Source organism: Oryzias melastigma, linkage group LG21 (assembly GCF_002922805.2).
Source record: "Oryzias melastigma strain HK-1 linkage group LG21, ASM292280v2, whole genome shotgun sequence".
Taxonomy (NCBI): Eukaryota; Metazoa; Chordata; class Actinopteri; order Beloniformes; family Adrianichthyidae; genus Oryzias; species Oryzias melastigma.
Genome location: NC_050532.1, coordinates 18,232,795 through 18,242,322, shown reverse-complemented (window position 1 = coordinate 18,242,322; position 9,528 = coordinate 18,232,795). Strand labels below are relative to the sequence as shown.

Genomic DNA, 9,528 nt, shown 5'->3' with positions numbered 1-9,528 from the left:
TAATTAAGTAAACAATATAGTAAATACTAGTAAAAAAGTGAACATTATTAATAATAATAACAAAACAAAAATATAAAGATCTATAAAAGAGAACAGGCTGAAATTTAGTTTATTAAAAGTCTGTCCTTTAAAAATAGAAAGACAAATAATTAATAAATGAAATAAAATTAAGATATGTATTTAATTTAAGTTTATAAATTTGTGTTGAAATTGAATATATTTTGTTTAAAAGTGGAGCACAAATCACGCTTTAGGGACTTTTTTTACCTACTAGAGTTAGTTGTTTCCATATTCTACCGCATGGTGTCGCCGTTGTACAGGAAAAGCGCACAGAGAACAAGCGTACGTGTTTGCTTTTTCTTGGTTACAAGTTACAACTTAGTTTATATTTTTCGTTTTGATTGCGTGTATTTTTTGCTTTAAATTTCCACGCTGAGTGTCAACGTGCACTTTAGTAGAAATGATTTATCTTGACTCTGCCGGAAAACGTGACAGAAACGCCCCACTTTTCCAGCTCGACGCGAGCGCGGCGGTGTTTTCTGCGGTGGTCAGGGGGAAGAGCTGGCACTGCTGGGTTGCGTCAGGGGGGTAGTCGTGTGAATGTGAGCTTCCAGGAGGAAAAGGACAGCCAGCAAGCACACTGGGATGTTTTCCATGATGGCGCAACAGACTCCTCTAAGCCGCCGCACCGTGGCTCCATCATTATCAGATTATAACGGTCTACACCTCGTTAGAGACTAATGGAAGCGGGCAACTGCTTCGATCTTCATTCATGGTAAGCAATACTGACGATGTCATGTCTACTGTAAGTAGGAACAGTTATTAAGACTTGGAAACTGATGACCTCATGAGGGGTTTGCCCACGTTTTGGGCATTTATTAGCCTTTTGGTTTCACTGTAAAACAGCAAAGTTGGCAGTTTAGTATAAATCCTGTAAGAATGAATTGCTTTTTGTTTGTGTTTGGCTCATTTATTCAGAGATTTTAGGTATGGATGATCATGGATCCCAGTCCCATCCCAGGACCTCTGGACTGAGGCAAGTAAAGAAATGTCACATTATTCACTTGTTTTTGCAAGTCACCTGTTTTTAGATTCCAAAACACCTTTTAGCATTTATTTACACGGGGGGGAGTTTCTTTTTATAGCCTTTCTGTACGTGGCAAATAATGATCTGCAGTCCAGAACACATCCAGCTGCTCCTGCAGCTGGTTCAGATGTGGACAAAGTGCCACCTCTGTCACTTAATGCATCCGCATAAACAACTTTTCCACAAGCATTCCTTCCCTCTCAGTGCATCCCAGCAGAGTCACAGTTGTTGCAGACGCTTCAACCTCTGAACTCTGCTCATTTCCTGTTTTACTGAGAAATTGCCTCTGCCATATGCGGAGGTCATGGGAACTGTTTTTGGAGGCAAAAAACTCTCAGCCTTTATCTCTGTGATGAGCTGGATCAATGTTGTGCAAACCCTGCATTCAATAGACTTTTGAATATTCACCAAGTTAATGAAATAGCTGTTAAGCGGTGCCTGCATGGGAGTGTGCAACTTGAATGGAATTTCCCATCAGGTTTGGGATGCCGGCTGCCAGTGTTCCAGTGGTTGAAATCATTAAAAAAGGGTGAATGAGTTTCCAGCTTTTCGTTTATTCTTTTTACAGTCTTCTCCCCCTCTTTTGGCTTTCATAGACGATATGCTGAGATGCTGGAGCTTAAATTTTAGGTGGGATGAGTGTGCAGCATGCTTTCCAAGACATGGCAACTTTGTAGAGTTTCCAGCCCCTGCTTGCAAAGTGTTTTCAGACAAATTATTCAAAATAAAAATAGTTTTGTGCGGCTTGTGTTCATATTTCTAAAACATATTGTGAAACCTGAGAGCAGGAGTGAGCTGCAGATGCATAAATCTTTCCATGGTTTCAGTAATATTTGGAGAAGTACACCGCGCTCTTCCATACCTGCTGCTGTCGGTGGGAAGACATATGTTTTGCCTTATTTATAGCATCTTCTTTCAGGATGACTAAACCTGCTGTCTTTTTATATGCAGTCGTATGTGAATATTTTATGTGACACCCCTTCAGCAAAGATCCATGGTTCATTAGTTATCCAAATACTGAACTCGCCAGAATCACTTGGCGGACTGTTTTTTAGCCGAAATGTTGCTGGCACACGTTATATTATTACCTAACTTTATGCACTCTTTAGGAGAATCATAAAGTGCTTTTTCTTGAGTGATTATTGGAAGCAGTTCTTTGTAATATTTCAAAATGTGAAGTTTGAGTGGCACTGCTGTTAGATCTCAAAGCACATTGGTTCAGTCTTGTGTGCAAGGCACTGCGTAGAGTTGGCCGCAATGATTGGACACACCTTAAAGCATGATCTCACATGGCTGGCTCTCCTCGGGGCAGAATGTGGAGTTAGTTAGCGTGTTGTGAATCCCCACAGCTGCTTTCTGACATGTAGGCAATCCAAAGGCACAGCTGCTCCCGCGTGTCCAGATGAACATTACGGCAAGACTGACCGACCTAGCTCAAGTATTTGAAGAATGTGGAGCTGAAACACAGCAGCCCGAGTCAAGGTAGTGGAATCACTGCGCCTGGAAGAAAGCTGAAGCGTATCAGAGGGTTTTTCTGCTTGTAGTTTTCCCCCGGGACAACAAAAAGCTGTCTTCATTCAGGATGATGCATAACTTGGTCAGCAGCCTGCTGCCCTCAGAGCAAACTCAGATTCTCCGGGCTCCATAGGTAAGATAAACACTGTCATTCAAAAATATCCACACACTTAATGCAATAACAAGACGTTAGGAGTGCTTGCTGCAATAAGTGAGTTTATATTTCATATTTTATTTATTTATTTCACAAGTTTAAAGCAGATAGAAAAGCTTTAATCCAGAAAATGAGAAACAATGGGTCGTCTTTGTTGCCACCCTGAAGCAGAGGCTATAAAAGCCCGAGCATGCTTCTTCATGGTCTGTCATGAATTTCATTAAAGACTTTTTAGCAATTGCAGCAATGTTCCCTTTTTATGTCCAGCAGAGACCTTTTTTTGCTATGTGTTTGGTATAATACTGATATTGTATTAGAAAATATCAGCCTAACTGGTCCTGATTGTCCACCAGTTAAACGGGCTGGAAGACTTGGCCCCTCTTTGTTTTGGATATGCACTTTTCCAGGCCATTACAGTTGGATGCCTCCCACTCCGAGTCTGTGAAAGATTCACAATGACCTCACTTGAATTAGGCCTTTGTTTGCTCTCGGTAGAACAGTTTGCATATCTCCAAAAACATTTAGACGTTCCATGTGACAAAAGAACAAATTGCCTCAATTTGCTTGACCTTCGTTATCAGTTTTGGTTTGTTTAGATTAGATATTTGTAGAAAAAGGCCTTACAGTCTTGGCTGGCATTGCTCAGAACTCTTTCATAACAAGTTGTTTTGCAATAACAGTTAAGTTGAAGGAACAAAAGGCTTTGCTATTAAAATAAAAGTACTGGAAAAAATATTAAAACAGCAAAATTATTCACCATTATGGTTACCCATTGCAGACCAACGTTATCACATATTGTAAACTTTATCAGTAACAGGTAGTGCTGGGCAGTATGGAAATAATATTGTATATCATGATATAAATTATTTTAAATCACAATGACAGTATATATCATAATATACCACAATAGAGAATATTTTAAGTTGTTTTCTGAAAAAAATGACAAAAATATCATTACTTACTTTTTATGACTTTATTTTTTCAATTAACATGTAACTAAATTGTTACAAATGAGAAACATTTTTTTAAGTGCATAACAGTTTGAATTTTCTTAGTAGGAAAACATATTTTTGAGCAAAAGTTAGCAATAAAAATAAACAAATAAATACAATAGAAGAGAAATGGCACAATATACACTTTTCTATTACCCACACGATGTGTATCATCATATCGCCCAGCACTAGTTGGAGGAGTGCAACTGTCGTTAAATTAAAGTGTGATACAATCACACACATTTTTTTAGTTCATATTTTTTGTTAACTTGCAGGATTCCTACTGTTTGTAAGTCACTACAGGGCATGCCTTAGAGAAATCGCTTTGTTTGAGTGATTATTTTTAGGAAATTCTAAATAAAACTTCAATTTCCTCTTCAGACTGAATCTTAAAGAATGTGAAGGACCGACTGCCGACCCCTTCGTGTTCGGTATTTGGCATGCTTCCTGTGTGAGAAAACAAGTTGCTTCAAGACCACTGTGCTTGTTCACTTTTATAAACCACAGTTCATATGATCAGCAAAAGATGGAACACATGCAAAGATGCCCCGGTCTGGACAATGCTGCATTGTCGCAGAGGAAGAGGCTCAGTGTGAGAGCTGCAAATATGTCTTCAGGGAAATCATTCTGTTTCTACAAGTTATTTACTCCAAACTAGGTCTGACTTTGAAAAGAACGCATTGGAAAGCATATTATTGGGAAAACATGAAAATATTTTAATTCAAACATTAGGTTTTGCAAACTGACTAAACATTTGGTTATCTTAAATACTTGAGCTCTTTGTGGCACCTCAAGAGTCAATGTTCTTTAGAATCATCTCAAGCAGTAGTACCGGTAACTCAGGTTATATTTGCACTGGGATAATCTTGTGGATTCTGTTCAAATGGGCAGAGAATGACAATTACAGGTCTTTGTCTGGTTTTATCATGTATCTTACAGTTTTACATCCATCTATCCATTTTTAGAACCAACAGAATCCCTTTCATGGTTCCCAGTCTGTTGCAGGACCGAACAGACACACTCACATGCACACCTAAGTGCAATTTAGAGAGTTAAATTAGACTTTCTGGAGGGCCCAGAAAAAACCCATGTATGCACAGAGAGAACACGTAAACTCCATACAGAAAGGTCCCATCCGGGACTCGAACCAGGACCTTCTGGCTGTGAGGCAAGAGTGCCAACCACTACGCTGAGCAAACAGTCCTCCACCCCTAAAATAATCTTTACTTCTGTCTGACATTATTGGTGCATCACATCACTTCAGGCTATTTTAATCCCAAATGGTTTATGACTACAATTGTGCTTCAGATTATTTAGATTAGTGAGCATTTGTTTATGTGTTGTAATCTGTTTAGATTCAGTCACAATCAAGCTGAGTGCTCTATTCTGACTTGGCCAAAATTTCCCTTTTTATTTATTTATTTTTCTCTGTTCCAACTACATTTTCTTACAATCATTGTCTTTTTGTGCAGTTGCAGTTAAGCCAGGCTTTAGATGTCTGAGTGATTGCAACATCTTTAGATAATTGAATTTATTGCAGCAAAACACTGTAAAACAAACACAAACCGTTCCTTCTCTGTCATGCCACGTTTGGCATGATGTGCTGTATTTAGAAATTGTCTGTGTGTGTTTTCCTAAACCCTGCTGCATATTAATCTATAGGTTGTTTTAATGAATTGTTGTAGGTGCTGCACATTGAAAGACACATTATGTGGGGTATATCACAGACCAAGTTTTCCACAGAACACATATCCGGCCCAATTATAAATTCATTCCAGTTAAAAAAATCTAGCCAAATTGACCTGAAGCATTGTTTAAATAAGGCTATTATGTTTACTTTTGTCGCCTCCTTTTTCAGTGGAGACTTGTTGAACTGCAATTTTTGGTGTTTCAGCACAGTAGAGTAGTAGTCGCTCATTACTCTCACTGATTTTAACATTTTACATGATAGGTTTGCATGATATGACTTGAAAGTTTACTTGCTGAAGTGATTGCTTTTGTTAAAATTGAACTTCACATTATAGTTACGCAACAGTCTCGCGAGATTAATTATCGACAGCAATTACTCTGTAGAGGGAAATGCAGATTGCTCAATCAGATTAAAACATTCATTTACTTTTTTTTTCCACACTTAAAGGAAAGGGAAATATTTGATGTGTGAGTGGATAAGGTGAGGGTAATGGACCATAGAGCAAGGACCATTTTAGAAATCAGAATTACAATTCAGGATGAAAGACATTAAATGTTTTCATGGTTCTTTGGAAAGACAATCTGATCTGATAACTCGTCTACGATTACTGTCATCGTTAGACGAATGTATTGCCCTACAAAAAGGCACAAAAAATCTCTGTTAAGTCTGATTTGGAATCATTTATATCCAGTGAGCACAATGAGTGAGACCAGAACCGTGGTGAAAAACCACCGTGGGAAATTTCTCTGTTTTGTATGCATTTCATAAACAATACGCACAGGAGGTGGGAAGTTCTCATGGGGTCTCTTTCATAGTAATCTCTTTCCCTTTCACTCTGCTCATGGAGTAATGGTCTTTCCAGGCCCTCTTTAAAATGCTTGTGTTTACTGTCAGTGACCTCTCACCAGATTACCAGCTGTGGCTTTTGCCCTGTGTTTTGTCTTTCGTCAGAAACTCTTGCTCCTCACCCTGGAGCCTCTAACTGTTTTTTTTATTTTTATGAAGAAATATGACACAAAAATGATTGCAGAGGCAAAACTTAAGAATGTGAAATTTATGATAGAGGGATCCTTGGAAAATAGGAGGAAAAGAGCTGGTGTGGTTATATATGCATGTGTGAGCGTATCTGGGTTTGAAAGGAAAGGCAGATAAGAATTCAAGTAGTTAGAAGGTTTGGGATTTAATGGAGATGAAGAGGTGGTTTTTGAGGTGGCTGCCAAATATCAGTGACCCATGAGTAGTGAGTAACAGATGACAGAGTATCAAACTGAGTGGGAAAGTATACATTTAATTCTTTTTTGTATCAAGTCATCTAGATGTTCTGTATTAAGGAATTCAGAGAGTCTGCCCTCACTGGAGACCATCGAGGAGGCTAATTTGGGTCGGTGACTTGTCGGGTGACTGCCTCTCTAGATGTGGTTCTCTCATTCTGTAATGACATTTTTCTTTGGCAGACAAATGACAGCTTGTCCATGAGGGAAGCTCCATAAATCCTAAAAGATATGAAAGATAAATGGAAGTTTTCAAGGTAAGAGTACGTCTGGGCAAGGCTAAAGTGTGGGTGAAAAAAGACTGGAGATAAGGATGGAGCTATTAATGTTTGCTTATACTCCAGGTTTATAGGGAGGGCTAATTCAGAGTATTTCTATTTTTAAATGAAGAAAAACACATGTACCTGCAGAAATGGTAGAAAATAAGAACGAGTTGTCACCGTGATGGTGTGGTGGATAGCAATGCTGCCTCCCAGCTAGAAGTTTCTATCTTACTACTTGACTGGAGCCTTTGTTTGCCAGTTTTCCCCATGGGTTTTCTTCACATGCATGTTAGGTTGGCTGGTGATTCGATGTTGACTGTTGGAGTCAGTGTCTACACGTGTGCTCATTCATCATTCATTTATTTGTGTTGCCACTGGTGAACTTGGAATCTTATTTTAGACTTTTAAAATGGTCCCTAGATGACTTTAAATACGGTTTCACACCAAAATGGGAGAATTGGGTCACTGGGCTTAATATACTGTGCACCAATAGGTTGTAGCTGTGTGGAAATGATGTTTAAGTTTGTACATGATGAGGACTTGCTGAGCCAAAGGATATGAAGGTCTAATTGAGACAACAGAAATGTTTTTGTAAAGCTGCCGTTTACTCAAAATGAAGCATATATATGAAGTTTTATAATTTAATTCTTCTAGAAGTCCTATGTTTTTTTATGGTATTGATATCTGAACCTCTATTTTATTCTTTAAAGTCTCTTAATATGGGATGCAGGGTGTATTTTAACTCAGAAGTTGTCCAGACTTCTTGCAGGGAGGGGACTGTTTTCACTATTAATAATAGATGCAAATATGGATTAAGAATGAAGAGAAATTGCAATAATTTGAATTTGACAAAGCGGTCTATATTCAGTCCATTCATTCACTTTTTTGACCTGCAATGTCCCTTCCATGGTCATTGTCTCCTGTCCTTGCTACCATTGGGACACGAGTAACCAATCAACCAAATGAAGCATGTTTTTGGACTGTGTGTGTGGGGGGCAGAGCACCTGGAGAAAACCTATGCATGCATGGAGAAAACATTCAAACTCCACTCGGAAAGGTCCCAGCTGGGATTGAACTAGGGTCTTCTACTGTGAGGCGAGAGCCACTTCATCACTGTGTAGTCCAGAGTCTAACTTTTGAACATTTATGAAGCTTAAGAAGGTTGGTGTTTGCATTTCGAAACATCTTGTCAGGGTTATCACTGTCACTGATTTTGCATTAGTGATCTGGAGGAAAGTTTTATGCTGGATGGTCTTCCTAACACAACCTTGATCAAGACTTGGGCCCCCTTGTGGCTACATAGATAGACAGTAGTGTGAAGAGTGTTGCCTCAGGATCTACACTGACTTTAGCTCATTGCACCCTCTGGGAAGTGAAGCCTGGTTTCCTGTGCATCGCTTCTACAACCATCCCACTGAGCTAGAAAACCAATAGTTATTGAGCTATAAAATAACATCCTTAGAATTGAACCAAAAATACAGTGCAAATGATTTTTTTGAGTCCAAAATCCTTTTTTTTTCTTTTGTCAAGAATATGGAGCAAAATAATTTTGACTAATTTGCTTATTTCTTAATCCTTGCTCCTAATGAGACAAAAAGTGTGTTTTTGTATTGTGTTTTAGGCAAAAAGAGAAGAAGAAACAATAGTTTTAAACAGAAGGTCTAAATCTACAGAAACTTCTTGCATTAGTTTATTTCCACATGTAGGAAACAAACATTTCGCCTTTTGTTTACCTTACAAAGGAGGATCTGCCTTGCAGCTTGACCGGATCACCACAGAGGTAGCCTATAAAAACATTGCCAAGTGTTGTCTGGAGTTTTGCTGTCACAGTTTCAAAAACAGCAGTTGCAGTTTGTTTTTAGACGGCTGTTTTGTCTCTTAGCTATAGTAAATCTTCACTCTTCCTGGCCTGCTAACTCCGGTGCCGCTCACACACTGACTCTTCTTTCTGCAAGTTCCCACGTGAATTCAGAGCAAGACTCTGATTCAGCAGAGATTCTATCAGTTATCTGGTCAAACCCTTACAGCAACAATCAGCATGTCAGTTACAAATACAAATACAAGCACTTTCACTGCACGGACACTTTAATCTTTGTAATACACTGAAGCTTACAGGCATTATGTTCTTAATCTTTATCTGGTTGCAAAAGATTTTTGTTGTTATGGCTCCTGTAAATATAAAGTTGTGAATCTAGGAAAAAAAAAGCTTTAATTCCTTATCATTTGCTTATATTATTTGTTGGGGTGTTTGTTGAACAAGTTACACATTCTCCTGTGAGAGTGTTGATAAAGAACAGACAGCGAACACATTTCACAATGAAAAGTTGAATTTATTGCTTCCGTACCACTCGGTGTGCTGTCTCCTGACCTTACACGACTTCAAGCTTACACCAGGTCTGTAGAGAAATTCTGTTATTGCTTAAACCTATTTAGCAAAAACGAGAGAATGTAAAATGGTACAAATGTTTTTGAAAATCCAAATTTAAAGCTTCTAACATTTTTTCACATTTTTCTCAAAAATTTGATTTGTCTAAAACCTTTACTTTGTTGGATATT

At 38.5% G+C, this 9,528-nt stretch overlaps 1 protein-coding gene across 4 annotated transcripts in view; it reads left to right on the top strand.

Annotated features, from left to right (window-relative positions):
• The first annotated feature begins 544 nt into the window (after positions 1 to 544).
• Positions 545 to 9,528, top strand: part of cobll1b (cordon-bleu WH2 repeat protein-like 1b) — a 24,805-nt gene continuing 15,821 nt past the window's right edge. Inside the window, exons 1-2 of one of the 4 annotated variants that reach the window (XM_024286819.2) lie at positions 545 to 775; positions 979 to 1,036. In XM_024286819.2, coding sequence (XP_024142587.1) covers positions 990 to 1,036 — 47 coding nt within the window. In that variant the 5' untranslated portion in view covers positions 545 to 775; positions 979 to 989. Of the gene's footprint in view, positions 776 to 978; positions 1,037 to 2,716; positions 2,736 to 9,528 lie in introns of those variants that run through there. The other 3 variants (XM_024286818.2, XM_024286821.2, XM_024286824.2) reach the window with 3 other exon arrangements.